This window comes from Colletotrichum lupini, chromosome 1 (genome assembly GCF_023278565.1).
Source record: "Colletotrichum lupini chromosome 1, complete sequence".
NCBI classification, from domain to species: Eukaryota; Fungi; Ascomycota; class Sordariomycetes; order Glomerellales; family Glomerellaceae; genus Colletotrichum; species Colletotrichum lupini.
Window position 1 is genome coordinate 4,716,926 of NC_064672.1, and position 11,500 is coordinate 4,728,425.

General features: G+C 54.0%; 4 protein-coding genes across 4 annotated transcripts; 1 reads left to right on the forward strand and 3 right to left on the reverse strand.

The window, feature by feature from the left end:
• Window positions 1-44: 44 nt before the first annotated feature.
• Window positions 45-255, reverse strand: CLUP02_01417 (uncharacterized protein; the record flags this gene model as incomplete). Its single annotated transcript, XM_049280458.1, has 2 exons — window positions 45-122; window positions 229-255. The coding sequence occupies 2 exons, from the start codon at window positions 253-255 to the stop codon at window positions 45-47; spliced, it is 105 nt and encodes a 34-aa protein (XP_049136415.1).
• A 3,734-nt stretch (window positions 256-3,989) lies between these two features.
• On the reverse strand, window positions 3,990-6,833 carry CLUP02_01418 (helicase associated domain-containing protein; the record flags this gene model as incomplete). Its single annotated transcript, XM_049280459.1, has 4 exons — window positions 3,990-4,106; window positions 4,303-6,172; window positions 6,235-6,702; window positions 6,820-6,833. 4 exons carry the CDS (start codon window positions 6,831-6,833, stop codon window positions 3,990-3,992), a joined length of 2,469 nt encoding a protein of 822 aa, XP_049136416.1.
• A 628-nt stretch (window positions 6,834-7,461) lies between these two features.
• Window positions 7,462-9,964, forward strand: CLUP02_01419 (PRMT5 arginine-N-methyltransferase; the record flags this gene model as incomplete). Its single annotated transcript, XM_049280460.1, has 4 exons — window positions 7,462-7,575; window positions 7,643-8,225; window positions 8,285-9,720; window positions 9,785-9,964. 4 exons carry the CDS (start codon window positions 7,462-7,464, stop codon window positions 9,962-9,964), a joined length of 2,313 nt encoding a protein of 770 aa, XP_049136417.1.
• Window positions 9,965-10,330: 366 nt separating this feature from the next.
• Window positions 10,331-10,913, reverse strand: CLUP02_01420 (LSM domain-containing protein; the record flags this gene model as incomplete). Its single annotated transcript, XM_049280461.1, has 4 exons — window positions 10,331-10,400; window positions 10,511-10,666; window positions 10,792-10,829; window positions 10,908-10,913. 4 exons carry the CDS (start codon window positions 10,911-10,913, stop codon window positions 10,331-10,333), a joined length of 270 nt encoding a protein of 89 aa, XP_049136418.1.
• Between the last annotated feature and the right edge of the window lie 587 nt (window positions 10,914-11,500).

Here is an 11,500-nt window from a genome sequence, read left to right on the forward strand (position 1 = left end):
GCGCGAATGGGTGCCACCGCGGGATCCCGGAAGAAGGGGCCCTGCTAGGCTCTCCGTCTCTTCTGGAATGGATTTTTTTTTCGTTTGGTAAGGTACTTGATGATGTGTATGGCGAAGCCAGACTGGATGAGAGTGTAGATGCAAGTTTGCATCATGATACATGATATGTGGCTGACGGGCTTTTTTTTTTTCCCTCTTCACTCTCACGACTCCACGAGTCACACTCACACTCTGTTCGCTCAGATCATATGCCATGCGGGCTGCGGACCTGCTATAGCCCACGCATACATACATACTGTAGATCAATAGTATGGAATCCTTCCCTCGCTCGAAATGTCTCAGTTGCTTTCGAGGTCTCCCTCCGGCTCTAGTCATGTCATGCTAGACGAAAAGCATCTTGTCTGGAAGGGGTCGCCGGCGTATACGAGAAGCAGCCTGTGCTGCTGCTGTGCATGATTCTATTCCCCCCTTCCTCTGTTATTTCACTCAAACTTCTGATATACCGTCCCTCTTGGGGGTTTTAGAGGCAACTAAACACTCGTGGGCGCGATGTAAACGGCCGCCTGTCCTTATATCAGCCACCAAAACGCGGCCATGTGTCTTTGTCTTATCCCCCGCCGGAGGGCTAAAGCAAGCATACAAGTCAGTGTTTGTCGTTTCTCACTTTTGACGAGAATCGTCATATCACACCACACACTTCTTCAACCCCCTTCCCCTGGTCATGGCGGCGCCGCCAACTATTCCTAATATCGCTCTTCTTGCGGGATGAGATGGACGGGACGGGGACTGAGAGATAATTTGACCTGATTTTGCCCTGATTGAATAAACTGCCAGGGCAGAGAAAAACAAGAGTGCCGAAGCCTCGTGTAGTCTAGTCTATCAGACGAAGATGAAATAGCTTGCTGAATACCTGGATACCTGGGCAGCTGAGAAGCCCTGGGTTTTGACAACCAGAGAGACTACCTACGCAGTATGTAATGTAGTCTTACATCAGCATGTAGTAGATTGATACTATTACGCTATCGACGAGATGGGTCAAGTGCTGTTTTCCTTGGCTTTGCTCTTTTCGCCGCCCTCTTTTTTCGCCCGTGCTCACACGCACCGTAAACGTAAACTTTCGTTGAGTGTTTTCCTTGGGTCCTACCGCCATGTGACCGATGTTCGGTTTTGCTTACCTTAGCTTTTGCCTCACTTTCTGGTGAACCCCCAGTTTGGCTAAAGGAACCCTTGCTTGGCGTGCGTAGTGTTTTTTCTTTCCCCCAAAGACGGGGGGGGGGGATGATGAGTGCGACGGAGAGGCGCAGACATGCACACACGCACTCTTTCCCTTTTTCCCTCTCACCGCGCTAGAATCCTGCAGAAGGGCGTTCTCTCCGAAACTCCGAAAGGTTGTTGAGTCTCCAAGGCGGGCGTTGGAGAAGAGTTGAGCAACGTTAGTGTACCAGAGAGAAGGGTGGTGGTTTGGCTACTGCATAAAAGAGGCTTTTGCTCGGCTGGCTAGCGGGTTAATTGGTGGTTTACGGTGTGTGTGTGTGCTCGGGAATCGGGATAATGTTCCTTCAAAAGGTGAAGACTTGAACCGACCACGAACCGTGGACTGCAGAGAGTCACAGACTGACTTTTTTTCTTTTCTTTTTTGCATGTGTAGTTCTGTGTAGTGTCTGCGAGTGTGACTGTGCGTGGTCACGGTGGTGTGGTGGTGGTGGTTGCTGGCTGAATTTATTCCCGATGCGTTTCTGGTTTGTGCCTGTGTAACCTCTCCCGCGACTAGCGATCGGTGGAACCGTCGAGACCACGCGCGTGACACGTGTGACGGGATCCGGGTCGGGGATCGCCTCGCATCGCCCGCGTACCGGATGCGACGCTCTCTTGGGGGAGGTTATTTTGCTCACTGTGAGGTTTCGGCAGAAAGGATTATGTTTACCCAACCGGATACACTAGGACAGAACAGTAGATACATCTGCTACTGCAAAACACACCGCTCATGTAATACTTCTTCTTTCCCTTTTTTTTCACAAAAATAAGCGCTATAGCTGCTACGGTAAATTTTCTTTGCTTAGCGTGGTTTATGTTGTGTCATGTCGTTGTCTGTTCTCCCCATCTACCGTCTCAACTCATGATCGCAGATCGTAGAACTATGGAATCATGGAATCATACGGATCGCCCTCTCACAACCACAGACGTCCTGGTATACGTCGTGACGCCTTAGTAGTTCTCGTGTTGGGGGCATAGCGTCCGATCGACGATGTGGCGTCCCCGTGTTCAGGGGGTTTTCCTCTCCCACCCAAGCCCTCTAACTTCTAAGAGTAAAACTACACGAATAGTGCACTGGAGGGTTTTTGTCTTTTGGATTTCCCTGGGACCCAAGGTCCCAAGCAGCGCCACGCACGACCACGGCAAGCCAAGGACAGGAGGGACAGGACCCAGATCCGGAAGCGCCGCGCCGTTGTGTTCAGTTTGCGGGAGCTTGCGCCGACAAGGTTTGGCGCCGTCTTGCGATCGTCTTACACGGCACGGCACACACGGACACGCGCCTGGCTCGTTGACCCTGTCCCAAAGATACGGTCTGGCAGTGGTCGGGTGCTGCAGCAGCGCGTTCTGATCGGACAAGAGTCCGGGCGTTTTGTGCCAAATGACAAATCAAATCCGAATGTGAGCCTGGAAAAAAAAACCCGTCTTGATGATCCTTGCGGTCCGATGCGGTCCAGCTGAGATCTCGTCGCAAACTTTCGTGATGAGCAAAAGTTAATGAAAAGAGGGCAAATAATCAGTGTGTATGATGATGTATGATGTACCTCAAAACTTGGACCTTCCAATCGTCGGGCGATCGGGATGTCTCTTTTTCCATGAAGCCTCGCAATTTCCCTGCCGATTGGAGTCTGGAGTCTGGACCTGCTCTGACTCTCTTTCAACCACCACACCCTGGTTCATGCAATTATACCCAAAAGGCTGTTGAGAAATGATGCTGGCAATGCTGGATTCAGAGCGCACACACATGGAATCCACACTTGATGACACGGCACATCTCCCACGGCACACCCAATGCTGCTGCATTTCGCGAAAGTGGGCTCTCCCCTCCTTTTCGATAACCGGCTACATCCGTCATGTTCTGCATCTGCACCCATCTGCCGGGACTACATACAACCACCCACGGATAATTTTGGCTCGTAAAGATGGATGGGTTGCAAAGATCAGAGGGGGCAGGGAGGGGGGGGGCCGAGAGGGGGGTGACATGAGGCGGGGACAGACGACAGAGAGACAGACACAACGAACGAGAGGCTACTGCTGCTGAGTGGAGGGAACAAGAAAATGTGGTCTTCTATTTGGGCACACACGATCACTATGTGCCGTTGATGATGCTTCTCTTTTGTCATACCTAGGACGCCATACCACCATGAAGAAGTAAAAATCAAAAAAAAAAATCCGGTCCCAATGAGCCCCTGCCAAGCCCGCCCACACACGTCTCTTCATGTCGGATCATCGGGTTGGAGAAGAGCGACTGACCATGACATCTTCTCCAAAGTGATTTGCCCGCCGTGTGCCCTGGTCCCAGGCTGTGTAACAACAGCAAGAAAAAAATTGCTGAAGTTCGTAGTCGCAAGACGGGGGAGAATTTCTCCCCATCACAACCGAAAAACTGAGCCCCAAAAGGGAGGCTTTCGAACAACACACGCACCCCCCCTGGTCCGGTAGGCCGGTGCCCCCGCCGCGATGGAGGCGACCCTCGCCAAAAAATCACGATCGAACTGGGGGAAGGGGGGGCCTTTCGGGCCTCCAAAATCCCAAAATCGGATCACTCTGAGTTTTTCTCTTCATTAGGTCCCCAGGGCCTTAGCGTAATCGCAACCTTGGCGAAAAAGGTAGGGGTAGGTAAGTGGGTGGTGGTGGGTGTAAGATTGTGAGAATTGAGCTCTTTGGGACTTGGGTTTGCCGTTTCTGCGCTCGAATCGAGCGGAGTGCATGACCGCGCGCTCGCGCACGCTGGCTGCTCACCGACCATTCTTCATGGCCTCCTTTCTGCGCTTCTTCTCCGAAGCCCGGACCAGGGCGGTCTTGACGATTCCGTCGTCGAACGTGTCAATGTCGTAGTAGACGGGTGCGATTTCCTGGTAAGATCCATATTAGTTATGGGGTTCTTCGATGCAATGGATAGGACGAGGCAAGTGCCGAAGAATGCAGGACAGGGGGGGCTGAAAGAAGCAAGAGATCGATCGTAGGAATCCACATGGGAGTAAGCGGCAAGAGGAGGGAAAAGGCAAGTGGTATTGTTCGAATGGTAAAAGGAGCAAGGGCTTTGCTTACAAGTAGCCACTCTGGCCTGATTCCGGTGCATGTACGAATGTACTGCTTGGAGGTGAGGACGAATTCGTTGTAAAGGACCCATTCGTAGTCGGTCTTGAGGACCGTGGAGGGATGCATCATGACTGCCTGATCGTCCTTGATGGTACGGTAAACCTTGCCCGAGCTCTCCCTCATGGCAACCTGCATGAAGAAGCCCGAAAGGAGCGCACGCCGGATGTTGGTGTAGTAGTTCTTGTCCTCAAAGGGGGTCGACACGAGCTCGAGGTCAGACTTCTCCATGATGCGCTTCAGCTGCGCACGAACGTTGTCGGCACTGCTGAGGTGACGGAAGGAGAGGAAGTGCTCGTGACACCACCTCTTGGGGTCCACGTCGGGCTGGTTTGCCGTGCCCTTGAAGGCGTGGTACGCGTTGAGGAGCGTGAGATGATCGCCTTCAGGGTGCGAGAATTGCGCCTTCATCTCGTCGGCACGCTTACGCTGAGCGGCGGGGCGGACCCAGATCTGAGGGATAGAGAGTAGAGAGACGATGGACAGAATCTCGTTGGAGCAGTAAAATTCGGGCGAGGAGATAAGCATGACTGCCAAAGCTGGGTCCAAGGGGAACTCGGAGGCGAGACTTCCGAGGGTGGTCAGCTCACCATCGTCGTCAAGGCATGCGAGGTAGTTCAGCTCCTCAAGGGCACGCATCATGGTCTCCGGCGCAGGAGGGTCCATGAGATCGAAGTGAACGAGATCCTGGACGCCAAGCTTCTTCAGTTCCAGAACCGTGTTGGCCAAGTTGGAACGCAGAATCTCGGGATGTGTCTGCTCGATGAGCTCCTTCTTGAAGGCCTGCTCGGTGTAGAGACGGAAGCACTTTCCGGGCTTTGTACGACCAGCACGACCGGCACGCTGCTGGGCGGAGGCCTTGGAGATGGGAGAGACCAAGAGAGACTCGACACGGATGCGCGGGTTGTAGATCTTTTGCTTGCTGAAGCCGGGATCTACGACATAGACGATACCGTCAATGGTCAAAGACGTCTCGGCAATATTGGTTGCCACGATGACCTTGCGTCCTGGCCGGCCGCCCTTCTTGTACGGAGCCGGAGCCTTGTCGAAGATCTTTTGCTGCTGGTGCGGTGGCAGAGTACCGTAGAGCGGGTAAACCACCAACGGGCCCGCGTCTATTTCTCGTGTCATCTCGTCGGCCTCGAGGTTGATCTTCCGGCAGGCATCCTCAATCTCCTCCTCACCGGTCAAGAACAGTAGAATATCGCCCTCTCCTTCGGAGGCATGGATCTGCAATACTGTTCGAATGGCAGCCTCGACATAGTCCCTCTCGGGCTCGGGGGTGTAGAAGATCTCGACGGGATGGGTACGACCGGGAACGGCGAGAAGAGGCGCATCGTTGAAGTAGCGCTGGAACTTTTGGGCATCGAGGGTGGCGGACATGACCACGATCTTGAGGTCGGGGCGGCGGGCGGCGATCTGCTTGAGCAGGGCCATCAGGATATCGGTGGCGAGAGTACGCTCGTGGGCCTCGTCGAGAATGATACAGCTATAACGCGACATCTCGTGGTCGTGGATAGCTTCTCGGAGAAGCATACCGTCGGTCATGTACTTGAGAATCGTGTTGGGGCTGGTTCTGTCCTCGAAACGAATGCTGTATCCGACCTCCTCGCCAAGATTAACGTCCATCTCGTCGGCAACACGCTGTGCGACGGACATGGCGGCAACACGGCGAGGCTGAGTGCAGGCAACCATCTTGCGGTTGAGCTGAGGGAGCTCGTCAAACACGACATATTGGGGGATCTGGGTCGTCTTTCCGGAACCGGTCTCACCGACGAAGACGAGGATTTGGGTAGAGTGGTACTTCTCGAGGAACTCTTCTCTGTTGGAGGGATGGTCAGTAAGCTGGAAAGTTTTCTAGATAAGACTCCGAGATAGACGTACCTCTGCTTCGTGACGGGAAGATCGCGACGCGCTTCCAGGATCTGGAAGTACTTTTGCGAGTGAGGGCGACCGGTGAAGGCGTTGTCGTCGAGGTCTTCAATCTTCTCGTGCTGCTTCGATGTTGTGGCGCGTGGTTTGAAACCGTAAAATGGTGAGCTGGCATCAATGGTGCCCTCCTCGGACTTGACACCGTTCTCCTCCTTCATATGCGCCAAGTAGGGGTTATACTTGGGCTCGTACTCTTCCTCCTTCTTGACCTTCTTCCTGCTTCCTTCTCTGTCGGCGCTCAGGCGCTTCGATCCCTTATCCTCGAAGTCGGCCATTGTGGTCGCAAATTCCCCGTTTCGGTACGAAAGGGTGGTGGACGGGAAAGGGGTTGAGAGAGATGTTTGGTTGAAGTTGCGGCCCGTGGATTCGACGTCGACGAGGTCAAACTCGGGAGGCGATTCCAAGCGAGGCTCCCAGAAACTTTTTGTTGTCGCGGGAAAAATTTGGGTGGGTATGAGCACGGGCCAATAAGAAGGTGGGATGATAAGATAAGCTAAACTCATGCATTGGACGTACCGTACGAAGGATCTCACACACTGATCATGAGACATTGAGTGACTGAGAGCGTGAGACTTTACATGGCTATAAACCTGACAAAGAATACCTTAAGTTTGCTGGAACTCATTCAAAATCATCTCGAACATATTTGTATGTAATATAGCTCACTCTGAGTGATTTACTAGAAGTTGCCCTCTCAGAGAAGGTATATCATAAACTCATCGAATAGACCAAGATGCAAGAATGTAAAGTGTACTTTCCTGACAGCGGGCACTGTCTCCTCTCACACTCTCTTCAGGGTCCAGAGTGCAACCAATGGCACCGGGTCGCATCTCGCAAAATCTGGTGCTTTTTTAACCTCTTGGGGGGGTAACCAACAGCCTGACTTCTCAAATCACACAACATCAGGTTGCAACTGCTCTGAGTGCAACTTCTGCGATCTCTCAGCCCATCGTTTTTCTGAGCACAAACAAACTACCAAGAATGATTTGCTGACCACAAATCGTCTTGTACTCCCTTGTCATATCCTCTTTTTTCCAAAGCGCCAGGGTCTTGACCAGCTGGTAACCGCTTTTTGCACAACTGTCGCGTGGGGTATTTGTGCGCTGAGCAATTACACCATTCACAAGTCCTCTTTAGGCAACACAAGACACTACAGCCTGAATAGTCTCAATATCTACCATGGACGGCAGCAACTTCAACCAAATCCGGCCTGTTTTCAGCCTTGGTCAGCATGATTCTCAGAGGGATCAGCCTCTTGATGATCTTCAGTATGGCCAGATTCTGAACGCTGGTGTAAGTCCATTTCTGAGACCCAAATTTCTTTCATTTTCAATTGTCACTCACTAAGCTTTGACTCCAGGTCAACTTTGTGACGGCACCCATCACCAACAAGCACTTCCATACACGGGTAAAGGACCTTGTTTCCCAGCATCTCGCCAAAGCGAAGAAGGGACTCGCTTCACTGGCGGACGCCGTGGTGCCTCCTTTGACCCCCAAGGACACCTCCCTCTTCCCCAGCCATGCTGTCACCACTTACATCGCCTACGCCAGTCCCTGGATCGACTTGGCCTCGGTCGATCCTGCTGTGGCCAGCATTTCTCGACAGGTCCTGAATCTCGAGATTGCCTACGCCAACTTTTGTGGTGTCCGGAGCATCATCATTCCCGGCCCCAGGAGAGACGCCTCCAAGAATGGCGGAAACCAGGGTCTGTCTCAATATGCCAGAGCTGTGCAGGAGGCAATGACCATTGCGTCGCGCCTCAACTTCATTATCCACATCCCCATGTACCGGGAGCCGGGCCTGGAGGAGAGCGTAGAGCTCCTGTCGACTTTGTCAGAGGTGCCTCACCCCGAGAACAGCAAGGAGATCGACATCTACAGCGCATGGGACTCTTGGCACACTGTCCGCTCAGTCTGCGAATACAGCATGCGCCTGTATGTTGGTAAGACATCTTTTTCTCATTCTGTTATCCTAAAAATGGACACTGACTAGCATCGACAGCCATTCGCGTTCCCAGAGCTCTGCCTGAAAAGTCCCTCCAGGAGAAGTGGTTCGCCGAGCCCTTGCACTTCCTCTCCCTCAACGGGAACGCATTCTCCAAGAACAAGACCGGACACCCCGCCCTGCCCAAGGCCCATCAGGACATGATCTTCAACTACATGCGCCTCAAGAACGCGCCCTGGCTGCTACTTAGCGATGTCGGTCCGGATACCGCCTCGCTGACGGCAGAGGCACAGCTCCAGGCCGTCAGTCTCGGAAACCAGGTCCCTACCTCCGCAGACTTCCCTCCCCTGGGCGAAACTCCCACTCTCGCCACGGACTCTCTCAAGTCGTTCCGCACCTACGTGGTGTACCTCAAGTGGCTCGAGATGCAGCAGCGCCCGCTGTCCTACCTGGAGCAGACCACGCTCACCAGCTTCCAGGACTGGCTCCAGTCGCCCCTGCAACCTCTGTCCGACAACCTGGAGTCGGCCACGTATGAGGTGTTCGAGGGTGACCCGGTCAAGTACAACCAGTACGAGGCTGCTTGCACGGAGGCTCTGGCAGAGTGGCACCAGCTGGGTAGAGCTACCTCTTCCAAGGACGGCGCCGTAGTCATTGCCGTCGTCGGCTCCGGCCGCGGTCCTCTCGTGACGAGAGCCCTTAAGGCCAGCGAGGCGACCGGCGTCCCTGTCCAAGTCTGGGCCGTGGAGAAGAACCCCAATGCATACGTCTACCTCCTCAGACAGAACGAGATGATCTGGGGCGGCAAGGTTACCGTCGTCAAGACAGACATGCGCGCCTGGAAGGGTCCCCTCGTCTCGGGCACCCCCGAAAACAACCCGGTCTACGGCAAGGTGGACATTCTGGTATCCGAGCTGCTCGGCTCCTTCGCAGACAACGAGCTCTCGCCGGAGTGCCTCGACGGCGTCCAGCACGTCCTGGCGCCCGGCGGCATCTCGATCCCCGAGTCCTACACGGCGCACATGAGCCCCATTGCGACGCCGCGCATCCACGCCGACCTCCTCACCAGGGTCCCCACGGAGCCCAACGCCTTCGACACCCCCTGGGTGGTGCGCCTCTTCGCCCTTGACTTCGCCGCCATGCGCGTGCCCGGTCACCCGCGCTTCCAGCAGGCGTGGGAGTTCTCCCACCCGGTCTCCGAGGCCACGCTCAAGCAGATCGAGACGAGACGCGCCGGCGGCGTCATGGGCGGCGGAGGCGGTAGCATGGCGGGTGCTGTTGGCGCCAACGACCACAACTCGCGCTTCTGCCATCTCACGTTCGTATGCCCCACAAGGGGTGTCATCCACGGTTTGGCCGGGTACTTTGAGTCCGTCCTCTACGCGCCTCAGACCGGCGACAGAGAAAAGGTGGAAATCAGCACGCATCCCGAGCTGATTGACCGCAAGAGCAAGGACATGATCTCGTGGTTCCCCATCTTCTTCCCCATCAAGGTGAGCAAAAACAAAGGCCCCAATTTTCTCATGCAATTTGGACAAATTTCACTGACATTCACAGCAACCGATCTACTACCCTGCCGACACTGAATTGGAGGTCACGATGTGGCGCCAGACGGATGATTCGCGGGTGTGGTACGAGTGGCTCATCGAGGCGTACACGTGGGTGAGCGAGACACAGCGCATCAAGGTAGCGTCGTCGGATCTCTGCAGTAGTCGCAAGGTTGCTTGTCTTATGTAAGTATTTGCGGAAAAAAAAGTGGTGGTACCAAAAGGGGGCACTGGAGGCGCCGACAATGGTGTACGCCCCTTTTCTTCTTCTTCTATAGTTGCTGCGAAAGGAGTAGAGAGATGGTTCTTTCTTGCGCAGCGCGACCTGGCGGTATTCAACCTGACTTGGGGGGGACACTGCAAACTCCGTTCCATCGCCGGCCTTTTTGTGGATTCGTTTTGATTGCTCCAAGCTCATCGTGAAAATCAATATCCCTTTCCGCCCGCCCTTTCTCTGAGTCAAGACCAAAGTACGTGAGGGCGATTTCCCAGGTTATGTCGATGTTTGTTCCGCTCGTGGTCTTTCCGCTCGTTGTGGGAGGGATGCTCTTCCCGCTCAACCGTCCATCTTGACGTCGCCGTTCTCGCCTTGTTTCGCGCCGCGGATCCAGAGAACGTTGTTACACCTGTCAGTGCGTTCAGTCAGTCAACACAACTTCGTCTCGAGGGGGTTATCGTATGTGACATGGGAAGAGAGGGGAAGTGGTTCGTGTGCGGTCGAATGATGGTCGCGTACCGAATCAAAACCTGGCCCAAAGCTCCCGTCATCTTCTGGTCAATGTACTCCTCGGCGCCGCTGAGCTGGACGTTCATGTAGCTGTCGATGCTGACCAACTTTCCCTTGTATTCGGTCTCGCCCCACTTGAGTCTGATGACGACGTCCTGGTTGACACTGCGCAAGTATGAAATGTTAGCACGCTGAACAAGCTTTGTCTATCGAGGAAAGAGGATGCCTGGCGATCGTGAAGGGCGTTGGCATTGGAGAGGCGCGTTTCGCGGACGTAGATGAGGACGTACAGGTCTTGCAGCATAGGCCGCGGGTTAATGGGCACGAACTGCGAGGCAGAAAAGGTTTGTTAGCTTATTGCATCCTATAGAATGTCGAAATTGAAGGGGAAAAGGGGGTTGCATACGCTCATGGTGGGCGATTCGAGGGTGAGATACAGCCCATGTAATGTGTAGATGGGGGGAAGTTTGCGCGGGAGTCGAGGCTGCGATGCGTGAGGCTCGTCCTTCTCTCAATTGGGGCCAATTTTTAGGCGGGCACAGTGCACCTGAGGTTGCTACAGTGGTGTGAGGCTGTCGGAAAATCATCGGGTCCACTGTAAGGGACCGCCTGGCGATGCAACCCAAAAAATCCGGGGGATTTTTGGAGCACTGGCCTCCTTTTGTTTCTCCTGTCGCAAGCTGTTTATTGATCAGAGTCTGATGGTCTCATTCGAGTCTTCGTGGCACATATCGAACCTAACACATCGGGTCATCTGAGATCAACCTTTGATCCTCATATGATCGAACGAACACCGTGTAAACGCCTACCTTTAGGCGTATGCTCTGGGTTTATGTGGCGATATCCTACCTCATAGCTTGACTGACGTCTGCTGCATCTGTATGTGGACATCAAATCAAAGCTAAGAATGATGATAGATCACGAGGTAAGTTGAGGTTTCGGATAAGGGTCGGCAAGATGAGATCAATCAGGGTGTATTCGAGACCTGAGCAATCGACG